The 13,866-nt window shown below is 37.9% G+C and overlaps 1 protein-coding gene across 1 annotated transcript in view; it reads left to right on the forward strand.

The window, feature by feature from the left end:
• The first annotated feature begins 234 nt into the window (after positions 1 to 234).
• The window catches only part of SLC25A21 (solute carrier family 25 member 21), a 223,463-nt gene continuing 209,831 nt past the window's right edge, over positions 235 to 13,866 (forward strand). Inside the window, exons 1-2 of the mRNA XM_044918276.1 lie at positions 235 to 285; positions 1,538 to 1,679. Of these exons, the coding sequence (XP_044774211.1) occupies positions 235 to 285; positions 1,538 to 1,679 (193 nt within the window). The remainder of the gene's footprint in view (positions 286 to 1,537; positions 1,680 to 13,866) is intronic.

Consider the following 13,866-nt stretch of genomic DNA (forward strand, 5'->3'; position numbering starts at 1 on the left):
AAGTCCAGCCAATTCCCTAGGTCCAGATCGGGAGTCTGTAGTAAATTTTGTTTTTCAGAAAGGATTTAAATCAACTTGAGGATGATAGCTTTTCAGTAAGTTATTTAGGAAACTGGGGATGTTTGAGAAATAGTTGCTTATCATGTTGAGTTTGGCATTTTGGAGGAAAACCATGGCATCCCACAATCATCCCTTGATCTCTATAGAGACATGTGATTCTGGGGTGGGTGACCCATGGGTCTGACTAAGTGTAGCAAGGCTGTTTGTGGACATCTGGAGCTCAAAGTATGTCTAACATCTGCTATACTGATGTTAAGATTTTTTGCAACTTTTTAAGCTCAATCTTTATAGTAAATCTTATGCAATAAGAAAGCTGGCCTGAACTAAGGAACTTATGGGGCTTTGCATTTTATATTCCTTTTTAGAGAGTGTACTTCTGCATCACAGTCACGTAAAGAGTCTTTGTCTCTTCCCCAAAGTCTAGTGCCTTGAAGGATATAGGTGGTCATACACATAAGTGATGCCAAACCATATACCTCAGACTCTGAAAACACTTATAATCATGAAATGCAAAAACTAATAGTTTTATAATGCCAGTTTCAGTTTTTCGATGAGAACATTTAATTTGCTTTTAGTCAGGTTGTTACTGAAAATGAAATCTGTATTTCCTGAAACTTTACCTTTCTCTATAAGTATTTTTAATTTTTTCTACTAATGATACAATACAAGGTACCTCCTCGCTTTTTATATAATTAGCATTATGTTTGCTAGGGACTTAATTTTCTTCTTTTTTTAAGATTTATTTATTCATTTTAGAGAGAGAGAGAGAGCAAGCAAGGGGAGGGGCAAAGAGATGGAGAAAGAGAATCTCCAGCAGACTCCCCACTGAACATGGAGCCTGACCCAGGGCTTGATCTCACGACCCTGAGATCATGACCTATGCCGAAATCAAGAGTCAGAAGCTTAAGCAACTGAGCCACCCAGGCACCCCAATAAATAATATTTAACTAATGTTTGACTAGGAACTTTACATAATGCCATTAGTTTTCCTCTGTATTTTCTGCCTTTTGAAATATAGCTTTGAATCCAGGCATTGAAGCATCTTTCGGTGCTTTATTGCTTCATTTGTTTATTTACTATTCAACATTATTAAATTGCCTCCTATGCACCACGCGTTATAATAGATGCTAAGGAGAGAAATATGAACAGTGCATGGATTGTTTTTTGAGGAGCTTACATTTTGGTGGGAAAAGGAATATATATGTGCAAAACTATTGTAAGAAACAAGATATAAGCAAGAAACTGTGGAAAAGAGGCTTTTCTCTGTTTAGAGGTGCCCAGGTGGCATTCAAAAGGCAGATAAGGAACGCAGGACATCCCGAGCCCTGGTATCCAGAAGGCCAGGGTCAAACAGGATATGCAGTTACTTTTCCAGGGTCAGAAAGCAGGAGGCACACCAAGGAAAGAGAACTGAATATTGGAGGTGAAGTCCTGGACAAAAAGATGGGGTTTAGATGAATTTTTGTCTTATGGGTAGTGGGCAACCACTGAGGCAGTGGACCATCAATATCAGATATGCATGAAGAGTGAAGAGAAAGCTGAAGCAGAAAGAGCCGTAGTAGAAGATATTGTTAAAGTCCAGTCAGGAAACAAGGAAGGCCTGACATTTGATAAAGACAGTAAAAATAGAGAAGGGAAGATATTTAAGAGAAATCAGGAAGTCCCTTAGAGACTGCTTGGAAGTGAGGGCTTCTAGGCTGAAGAGGAGGCTTCTGATTTGCATTATTGCATGTAGGGTGGATGGAGGGAGCAAGAGGAGGAGCAGGTTGGTGATGGGGCTGGGGAGAGAAATGAGAGCTTCTGTTCTGGTCAGATTGAGATTTAGGTGCCCAAGAGTCATTCAGGTGGAACTGTCCGGGAGGTAATTTATAAGCTGCCTCTGAGCCGTAGAGAGATCAAATCTGGATATAATAGATCTGGAAGTCAACAGTTCAGAGTTTGTAGTTATAAGGTGATTACCTTAATTTTGTCAGAGTCTGTGCCCATACTTTCAAAATTAATTGAACTTTAAATTTGTCATTTAAACAAAACTCACAATGTATGCCATTGTGGCCTACAGTTCGATAGCATCTCTTTACGTGTTTCAGTGGACCCCACCAACATACTCACATTATCCACAGTTGTTAAACAGTGAATTTAAATGAAGCCTCAATCAAAACTATGTTGGAAATACATTGTGTTTTATTTGTTTTGTGTTAGGACAGTATGAGGAGCTTTGAACTATACATGTGCAGGAAAGAATGAGGAATACTTATATTTATTCTCCCTGATGGTGAGGTTTAAAATGCATTAATTTATGAGAGGACAAAGGATAAACAGCTTGAATGAGAAGTGATCTCATGAGACAACATCTGAGCTCTTTTTCATGTCATTTTATGATCCCCAGGATGCTATTAGCATTGTCAGAGGCCACTTGTATTGACAATAGTCCAGAGTTTTAAATCTCTGTTCTTTTCTTGGTGAAATTTTCTCATATTGCTGAGAATCCAGGAAATGCTTTAATCAATTGTTTTAAATCTGAAAACGACCTTTTATTTCTCAGATCTTACCAAAGTTTTTAACATTTCTTTTTTATTTCCATAGCCTTTCCACAGATATCTTTATGGATCCACTTCTTATCTGAGAAAGGTTTTAGGTATGCAGGCAGTAATGTCTTTTGAGTGTGTGACTCTCAACTTGACTCTGACAAATTATTTAGAGATGCTGATTAGGTTACACCGGGGCCGTGACCTTCAGGGGTTTTGCTGATTTGTCTGGTGGTTAGCAGTCATTTTTCAAGGTCAACAGGCATGGGGCAGCGCTAAGAGAAGCCATCATACAGTGTGTAACTTGGTTTGAGATAGAATGTTGACCTCTTGTCATTAAAGGGGATAAGGGGCAGATCACAGCCAAGGCTGGTGCCTAAAAGTGTGATGATACTTCTAGGATGTCACAGCAGGAATCTCAATAGCTGTTCAATTAAAGTCAGATGTTCCACAGAAGAAGGGACATGGCATGCATTACAATAAGCTGAAGGGCATGATCCTTTCACTTTGCAGGGGTAGAAAGTCTTACTCAGACAGCCATGTGGTTCTTAATTAGAAGAGTTTGTTCTCTGACAAGATAAACCGTATTATTTTCTAGTTCCATAGCAAAATGTTCATGGTGGATTTTGCGTGGTTTATCTTATCTTTTGGTTATAGAATTGTCTCTAGCATCTCGTCATCCAACCGTCTCCACCCCTTTTTGCTGAACTTCTGCTGTAGTTAAGTTTTGAGAGAGAAGAGAGTGTGGGAGTTTGCCCTTGTTAAAGACAGGTTAATTCTAGACATGGCTTTACATGTTGACATTTCCCAGTTAGCTCACAGCTCATAGTAGAATTCTGTTGAAACTGTGCCATGATATACTGCCAGCAAGTGGGAGTGGTGAAAAATGCTAGGAAGGCTCGTGACGGCTAAAATAACACAAAATAGTACTGCTGTCATCACCTGTTTCGGCATCACAGACCTTACCAACAGTGCAGCAAGGAGACCCCTACGTATTTGATAGTGTATGAAGGAGGAATAGTTAGCTTGCATCACTGTGATCATTTTTAGAGTGAAAAAATAGTAAGGTTTTTTTTTAAAAAAAAAAGAGGACCTAAATCATCTTCTTATATTAAACAAGCTGGCCACCGGATGGTTTACCTATCCCCTTTATTTATTTTTATTTAGAACGTTTTGTCTCTATTATTCCTTTCAGTTTGAAATCAACTGTCAGTTTCTTTCCTTCAGGGAGAAGACAATCATTTAGTCCTTTAAAGTACTTGCTTTGTGTAATAGCCAAATTTTAGGGAAATATAAATGAAAACCACTTGCTGTGATTAAATTTGAAACTAACAAATACTTCCATGCATGCAACATAACCATTTTTTTTCCTGACATGATTATTTGGTGCAAGATACCCTATTTGTAAAATGTTTGCATTTGGCTCATCATAAAAGGTGTTTTCTTTTTTTTTTCCTCTGAAAAATACCAATTAGCCCTGATTATGTGTTGTCACTCACTTTATGTTCTTTTTCCAATGCAAAGAAAAAATAAACAAAACACAGAAGTTGGTCTTAAATATCAAAGATCAAACAAGAGGAAGAAAAAAATCCATTACCCTATGGATTCTTGGAAATTAAAATATAAAAGTCTCCTGAAATAGCACTGCTTTATGTAATGTTGCTGTGAAGCACAGGCAAAAGCCTGTTTATATTAATCATCCTTTTCCGTAGCTTCCATTGGCAATCAACTGCTGCATTTCAGCTGCAAGAGCTTACCTTACCAATGTTTTCTGTCACTGGGTAGTACTGGAAAATGTTTTCACAAGCCTCGAATATACCAGATGGAGACTACCCTGTCTCCTAAACACTGACAAATCATTTATTAATTTTCGTCATGGTGATTAAAACCAGTCAAGTATAAGGGAATCTGGAAGCAAATTAAACACGTATTTATTCTAAGCTGGAAGTTTTCCTTAGTCTTTCTGATTTTCAGAAAGTTTACATTCATTTGTCCTTGTTCACCTTCTGCCAATGTCCATGTATTTAGCATTTAGCTTTTAGGTAGATCTGCCTTGGAAAAGTTGCTTATTAAAGGAAATCCTTATATAACTACAACTGTCCCATATTACTGTGACTTTTTATTACATGACTTAGCGGTATTCTGCATAATTATACATCGTAAAAGCTTAATATTTCTTGGAGTCTGTTGGTCCTTCTTAGAATACCCCTCAAGCTTTCCTTTATTGTGATAATTCAGAATATTCTGACCTATCTTTCCATTCATGTTTAAATACTTAATTTTGTATGTAAGATAATTAATACTTAACATTTGCTGTTAAGCACTCTGATGTCTTAACCCCTATTTTTCTAGCATTAATAGTGGAAAGGATTATAAACATCCACTCAAACAACACATTCTTACCTTTCATAAGTCAGTTCAGACATCACTACTTCTCCCTCTACTGTGAGGTGTTTCTTCCCAAGATATGTTTTGAGTGTTAACTATCTAAACAATATAGAGGCTTATACAGCAGCTTTTGTGTTAGGAATTTCTCTTTCTTTTTATATCATTTTCTGGTCCTTAAATCCATATTGTAGAAGTCAAACAGTTTTTGAAATGGAAAGGGAAAAAAGTGACTTAAAATAACAAAAACTTAAGTTTCATTATTACTTAAAATTACATTATTACTTAAAGTTACATTATCACTATTATCTCTCAATAGAATGAATGGGTTTTCTCACCCAGTGGGTGCCTGCTGGGGAGAAGAAAGAGAAATATTGCAGTGAGGCCTCCCTCTACCCAGGGATTTATGCTTTCACCAAAGATGCTATATGACAACATAGATTTTTTTTTTAAATAGTTCTTGTTCTGAAACTCTGCACAGTCCAGTATGAGTGGAAGAGAATTAGGAGGTAGATTGGTGAACGAACGGAACATTAGAATTCACTGTGATACATTACCTGAGAACTACTGTGTGCACCCAACTTGACCAGGATAATCCAAGGGGGACTCCTGCCTGAGGAGAGAATTGAGCTAATAATTTAAGCATTAACTGTAGCCAAGCAGAGGCTTCAACTCTTTGCAACTTAACATGTAGGCAAACTTTTATGCACAAAAAAGAATTTTATGCGTTAAACATTAATCTGTGTTTGTATATTAGTTTAAAAATAATCTATAGATTTATCTTCAATTGTAGACTATATCAGTTCAAACTGATCCTAGAAAAAGGTATTTTTGAATGTCTTTTTAATGAGACTATATATTCATTCAGTAATGATTTCAGTCAGATTCTAGGGCCTTAACTGCCATAATCCACTAAGATTTGATTAGCACCTGCTGCTTGTATAGTGACACCAAGTGCAGCAGAATGTGGGGGAAGAGGTTGGACTCAAGTAGATGAACTTGAGCCTGGCCAGACTCTGCTGCTTACCAGCTGTGACCTCTGGCATGGTTTCTGATACATCCCCATCCCTCGTACAGCCTTGTGGTTATGAGGAGCAAATATATGTAGACTGCTTAGCGTGGTTACTGGCACATAGTATTTGTGCAATAAATGTTAACTATTTGTTGAATGATTGAATAAGTGAGTGAACTGTTATAAATCCTTAGCAAAATTAGTGAAATAGGTCTAATCCTTTCTACAAATTGGTTCTTGTGGTGAAACTGAACTTTCTTGGCAATGGATAAGTAGTTTGTTAGTTTTGTTTTTTTAATTTTATTTTATTACGTTACGTTAGTCACTATACAATACATCGTTAGTTTTTGATGTAGCGATTCACGATTCCTTGTTTTCATATAACACCCAGTGCTCCCTGCAGTACGTGCCCTCCTTAATACCCATCACTGGGCCAACCCATCCCCCCACCCCCCTCCCCTCTAGAACCCTCAGTTTGTTTCTCAGAGTCCATAGTCTCTCATGGTTCAACTCTCCTTCCGATTTCCACCCCCCTTCATTTTTCCCTTCCTTTTCTTAATATCCTCCATGCTATTCCTTATGTTCCACAAATAAGTGAAACCATATGATAATTGACTTTCTCTGCTTGACTTATTTCCCTTAGCATAATCTCCTCCAGTCCCATCCATGTTGATGTAAAAGTTGGGTATTCATCCTTTCTGATTGATGGCTGAGTAATATTCCATTGTATATATGGACCACATCTTCTTTATCCACTCATCTGTTGAAGGGCATCTTGGCTCTTTGTTAGTTTTTAATTCCCAGGATATATTTTAGATTTAAAGTAGGAATTTATAATAATAAGTAATGTAGTATGCCACACAGAGATTTAAAATCCTAAGAAGCTGTAAGTACACAGCAAAGAAATACTCAATAGGATATATATAGATATAGATGTAAATCTATATCTATCTATATATATGTATCGAATGATTGTTTAGGAAGGCAGCTTTAGCTCAGGATAGCAAAGTGGTTAAGAGCATAAACAGATTGGGTTTTGTTTTGTGGTTTTTTTTTTTCACTATTGTGTAACAAATCACCTCAAAATTTAGTAGCTTAAAACAACAAATTTTTTTTAAAGATTTTATTTATTTATTTGAGATAGAGTGAGAGAGAGAGCACAAGTGGCGGAGGCAGAGGAAGAAGGAGATGCAGACTCCCCACTGAGCAGGGAGCCCTTCATGGGCTCAATCCCAAGACCCTGGGATCATGACCCGAGTCAAAGGCAGACACAACTGACTAAGCCACTCAGGCGCCCCAAACAGCAAAATTTTTATCATCTCTCACAATTCTGTGGGTTGCTTGGACTCACATGGGCAGTTCTTCTGCTGGCCTTGATTGGAGTCTTTCCTGAAGTCACAGTCACATGGTGACTGGGGCTGCAGTGGCAGAGATGACTCCCTCACGTGGCTAGCTTTTGGTGCAGGCTCTTGGCTGAGACTGGAGGGCCTCAGTTCTCCTTCAAGTTGCCTCGGCAGGTGGCTTAGGCTTTTTAGCACCTGGCAGCTGGATCCCAAAAATACCAAATAGCAAATACCAATGTGGAAGTGACTTATCAGGCTTCAGTTTACATAACACATGCTAATGTCTCATTGTCCAAAATAAGTCATGTGGCCAAGCTTAGAGTCAATGTGAAAGGGCATGCCATGGGGACAGGAATACTGGGAGCTGTGGTTTATTGGTGACCACCAAAGTAACCATCTGCAACAGGGTTGGATCTCAACTCCGCTTCTTAATGGTTGTGGGAGCTTGGGCAAGTGATTTCTCCTCCCTGTGCCTCAGTCTTCAAATTAATAAAGTAGGGAAAATGTGGCTGTTGTGAATACGATGACATCAGCAAGGAGTTAATGAATTAATACACATAAAATGTGCAACAGTTTCTGATACATAAAAGCAGTTAATAAAGTAAGCCAGTTTTAATAGTAGTGGTGATGATAGTTACAGTAAGATTAATATGAATTATTATTAGTAAAAGCACTAATAGCAGTAATAGAAGAAATATCATCTTAGGAATAGAGCTTCATGACAGCTCCTGATTTCATTTTACTGGAGCCTTTAAAATCTATAGTATACTATAGTATGTTGATTTTTAGAAAGCTAACAGGTTGAGTTTGGTTTCCCTTTGATCATATTGAAAACTAATAAAATTTTCTTCATAGTTCGGGGACTAGAAAACACACGCTGAAAGATAGGTACGATTCATTTAGAAAAACAAATCAGAATTTACAAAATACAATAAAAGTATCTTTGACTTAAGGATCTTTGATTTAATTTAAAGAGCTCTTCCCAGCTCAGAGTTTTACAGATCATTAACTACTTGACAGGGCTGTTCAGTAAAGAAATGACTATCATTCCAGAGTAAGTCACTAATGAGTTTTTAACACTTCCAAGATACTTCTAGGAGAGTACCACAAAAAGAGGCTAAGAAATAATATTTTTAGAGCTACCTTCTGGGATCAAAAATATCTACTCAGTTCCCCCCAGATAATCATCTCTGGATTATTTCTCAATTCCCAATTGACTTCTAAATATGTTTAATCCCTCTCTCTCATCTCCAGCACCACTTCCCAATTTCATGCACTCCTCTGTTCTCATCCACGTTACTGGAAAAGTCTTCTAACTAGGTTCATGAATTCGGTCTCTCTGCATTGTAGTTCTGCTGCCTGTGTTCTCTCTCTGAAAACACAGATGAGATCCTGTCACTACCCCCACGGTATCTCATCTCCCAACATTTTGAGACCTTCTTTTTCATACCTCTAAGGTCAGCAGGAAACTGAAAACTCTATTTTGATACTTAGTTAATGCTTAATAAGAGGCTGTTAAATGAAAGAATGACCCAATACAGGGTCTATCATAATCTATTTATGGGGAAGTATATATTGGGTTCTGGAAAGAAGAATGACTCTGTGGTCCCTAGACTTATATTTGCATTGCCTGCTGGTTTTTATGATTATTTAAAGTGCAATAAGTAAAATCTCAATCTATTAGCTGTGCTTCCTCAAATAAGAATATGTGACAGTCTGATACACCTAAAGAATTGAGAGTAGTACTTGCATACCTTTACTGTGCATGACCCTAAGTTCTGGATCACAAGTAGGAGCAATGGCACCCTCCATTAAGGCTCTGTAATAAAAACTGTTGATAAAGCAAACTGCAGTTTCCTGGAATGGTATCATCATCATTTGTATTTAGCTAGGAGAGTTTGTATTATGCTTCCACTTAAAAAAATCAGTATATTCCCTCATTTTGTGATGTGATTAATTGTTAGTAGTTTATTTGGTGGCTTGCCAGATGTAGTAAGGGCACTGGACATTTGTTTAATAATCAATTTATAGGAGAGAGAAACACTTGTGGGGTTTTTTTTTTTTTTGATGACTGTATTCTTACTTCTTTTAAAATGTGCTTAACTTATATATAGTCTCTTACCAGTAATTTTTCTTGTTTGCATTAGAGTTCACTCTGTTGTATCTGAAATTGTGTCCTGAATGAAAAAACCTAAATTTAAAATAACATTTTTCATGTGTCAGTGTGTCCTAAAAATGGGGGTGGGGTGGGGGAGAGATTACCAAATACTGTGAGGTGCCATGGGGTGCTGAGACTGTAAGCTTGGGGTTTTTATTTAAAAGACAACAAGTGCAGATTAATGTGGCTTGCTACAATATGCAGGAATGAATATAAAACTGACTTACAAGAAGAAGAATCATGTCAGGGTATTGGTATTCTTTGGGGTTTTGTCCTAGTCCCTCTTCTCACTTTCAGACTCTCCCTGGATGGTGTGATCCGCTCCCATGGCTTCAGGGACAATCCACATGTGCATAGCTCACAAATGTGTATCATCCCATTTGGATGCCTAGCAGGCCCGTCACATTCAACGTGTCTCTAACAGGACTGGTCATCTCCTCAGGCCTGTTCTTCAGTGCATGATACTGCCATCCATCATCCTCAGGCCTCATCAATCTCTCCTTCTCCCTCCCTTATTCCTAACATCTAGTCCATCCTTTTCTTCACTTCTCAAATGTCCCTCAGTTTCCTTTATTTCTATCCTTTTGGGTCATGGCATCTATTGCCTAGATTATCAAATAGCCTTTTCCCTGGCACCCCTGCCTCTTCGCAAACCATCATCCTAACCCTAATCCATCCTTTTCATTGTAGCCTGATGCCAAAAAGCAAATAAATTGATTATGTTAATTACTCCCCCCTTAAATCTTTTCATTGGCTTTTCATGTTCCTTGGGATAAATTTAATGCTCCTTAACATAGCTGAAGATCCTCCAGTGTCTAGCTATATCCTATCCTAACTCTCCATCTCTATCTCACAGGATCCCCCCTCCATGCTCTATCCTGCACTATCCAGAATGGTATCTGCTATCCACATATAGCTATTTGGATTTAATTTAATTAAAAGTAAATAAAAACAAAATAATCATTTCTTCAGTCAGAGTAGCCACATTTCATGTGCTCAGTAGCCACATGAGGCTAGTGGCTATCATATTGGATAGCACAGATTATAAAATATTTCCATAATTGCAGAAAGTTTTATTGGACAGCACTGTGCTGAAATCCTTTCATTTCCTGCAACTTTGCCTGCTTCTCTCATTTATACTCTTTTTATTCTTTGCCTGGAATGCTTTCTAATTCTTCTTTCCTCCCATCGATGCCTTGTGCTTTCCAATCATCATTCCTTAATAGACTTTATTTTTTAGAGTATAAAGGAGGAAAAGGTAGAGAAGGTTCCCTTATACCTTCCACCCCTACACACACAAACACCTCCCACTATCAATATCCCCCACCAGAGCAGTGCATTTGTTACAATTGATGCATCATTATCACCCAAAGTCCAGTTTATATTAGGTTTCACTCTTGGTGATGTACATTCTATGGGTTATAACAGATGTAAAATGACATGTATCCATCATTATAGTATCATAAGAAATACTTTCACTGCCCTAAAAGTTCTCTGTGCCCCCGATCACTTTTTACATACCATTCTACTTCCCTAAAATTCACCCCCCAACCATATCTTGTCTATCCTTCAATAACAATCCAAATTAGACTGCAAATCCTTCTTATATCTCTCTCCTCTGAAGTTGAATATAAAGTAACTAGTACTTTCTAAAATGAAGAATAAATCAGAATTTATTCACTCAATTGAATATCACCCTTTTAGTAGCTTATTTAGTAGCTTATTTCAAGGCACTGCCTTAATTAAAATATTTTTTGGATAGCCACACTTGAAATTCTCTTCAGAAATAATTTGTCTTATATAAAATGATTAATTTCATTTCATGTGGCCACATTTCTTTTGGTGTCAGCCTCTGTACTCACCATTCTTGGTTCTAACCGGTGCTCAGTTCTTTCCAGAAACTGAATCTGTCTTCAAAATTACAACTTTTGGTTTTTAAAAATTATATACCACAGGTTCAAGGGAATCCCATACAGTTCAAAAATGTTTTAAACCATGGCGGTACCTTTTTAAGGTCTGTAGAAAGTGAAGGTGACAATTTTGAAAAGGATAGCACTCACTTATGTACATTAGTTCTGATATGTTTGTTCAGAAACAAATAAACCAAAACCCTATAGTGTAGGCTACTGTATCATTCCTTCTCAGATGTTTACAGTTAACCTGATGATTATCTGGCACATGGCTTGCATTGTAAAGTTGAACGTATTTTCAAATTTTAATTAACATTTTTTTGTTTATGTACTATACCTCCACACACATGCTAAAAACTCCTTGAAGGTAGATTCCTAATCATTTTTTTAAATATTTTATTTATGTATTTATTTATTTATTTGGAGAGAGAGAAAGAGAGCAGGGGGAAGGGCAGAAGGAGAGAGAGAGCGATTCCAAGCAGACTCCCATCTGAGCACAGAGGCGATGCTGGACTTGATCTCACGACCCTGAGATCGTGACCTGAGCTGAAATCAAGAGTCAGTTGCCCAGCCGACAAAGCCACCCAGATGCCATGATTCTTAATCATTTTTAATGTTTTCCACAGCACCTCAATTACTGCTAATAATAGTTAATAATTAATATTTTGCAATTTCCAGAGCATTCCTAGAGATACGATCTCCTTTATTTCCTTACACAATCCTGTAAAGTTGGCATTTTTCCTATAATCCTCAACCTTCAGTCGAGAGAAGGTGGAAGTTGGGGCATGGAGCGTGCCATTCTGGGCCATAGCAAGTTAGCTAACAGGCAGAAACAGGAGCTGTCCCATCACTCTGGGGTCTATAGAGGATGCAGTGGCTTTTCTTTTACCTGCACCGGTGATGCATTTTTAAGGGGCCGATGTAGGCCCTGACAGCCATTTCCCTGGTGCTGATAGAGGTTACCGACTTGCGAGAACCCACACTTTTCATTCCATCATCCATGCTTTGTAGGCATGTCAGCCATCCACAAACAGGCACTGTGCAACTTCACTGATTTGTTGACAGTATATACTCAAATTTTTTTTTCTTTTGATTTAAATATAAATCTTAACAAGATTCTCTCAGAGGCTGGATTCTGGGGGAATTTTATTTTTTTTCTTAGATGTCTCTGGGACTTTTCAAGGATTTAGAATGAACATGTATTGCTTTCAAAATTAGAAAAACTCATTAATTGTTTTACTTGCGTTATTTAGATTTTTTTTACAGATTTTATTTATTTATTTGACAGAGAGAGACACAGTGAGAGAGGGAACACAAGCAGGGGGAGTGGGAGAGGGAGAAGCAGGCTTCCCGCGGAGCAGGGAGCCCGATGTGGGTCTCGATGCTAGGACCCTGGGATCATGACCTGAGCTGAAGGCAGATGCTTAACAACTGAGCCACCCAGGCGCTCCATGTTATTTAGATTTTAATAACATTTAAAAAAAATAGGAACAATTACAAATTTTTAAGAAATCAAATAGTGGATACTGTAGGATTATCTTTAGCTTATTTTCTCTCAAATCATAGCAGAACAAGTATTGCATTTCACCTCTCAAATGTTACCTTTTATAATCTGATTATCTACCTCTACCTCTTTATACCAAACCACTTTATTTTCAGTGTGGGAAAAGACTCACTGCTTTACAGTGGAAACTCCAGGTGACTTCTCCCTACCCCAGGTGACTCCACTTTTGTGTGTTCTTCTTCCACATCACTTACTCCTTCCTAAGTCCCACCCTGAACATTCCTCCCATTTTTTTAATTCATGTATAATTCAAGACATATCCATTTCTCAGGTTTGGCGACAGTTCAGGACCAAGGGACAAGGTCATGGAGATTATAGACTGTTGAATGTGTGACAAGGCGGCTCATAAAGAATCTGGTCAGATGTCCTTCATTTGCCTTTAATTAACTACAGCTGCTTTTTATGTTGCGAGCTGATCTTTGATCTGCTTCCCCCTTCAGACCTCTGTGCACAAGGTAGTTAAAAACAAACTAGGAGGCCAATTTTAAAGACAAAAAGAAAAAAAAAAGAAAAAGAAAAGAAAATCCCTCCAGGGTAATCAAGTGACAGTTGAAGCAGCCATAGCTGTTAGCTTTATCCATTAGAGAACTTTAAACATGTCAAGAAATAGAATAATGTCCCTGCTATTAGATCAGCCTCGACAATGAAGATTACAACAGCTTTGGGACGCATGAGTGGGCAAACTTTTTGTGAAAACAAGTTTATTGAGGAGCATTTTACTGTAGTGGCACAGAATCTAGCTTACACAGTTTCATAGCAAGAATATTGGTTCAATATGCATCTGAGAAAGTTGGCCCTCTAAGAATGGCAGATTTACAGGGCAACCTTGCTCTAACCCAAATAGCCCCTGCAATTAGGTTTAGGAAAACTTCCTACAGGCCATATGACTCCAGTGGACAGCCTCTGTTA

This window comes from Neomonachus schauinslandi, chromosome 9, assembly GCF_002201575.2.
Source record: "Neomonachus schauinslandi chromosome 9, ASM220157v2, whole genome shotgun sequence".
NCBI lineage: Eukaryota > Metazoa > Chordata > Mammalia > Carnivora > Phocidae > Neomonachus > Neomonachus schauinslandi.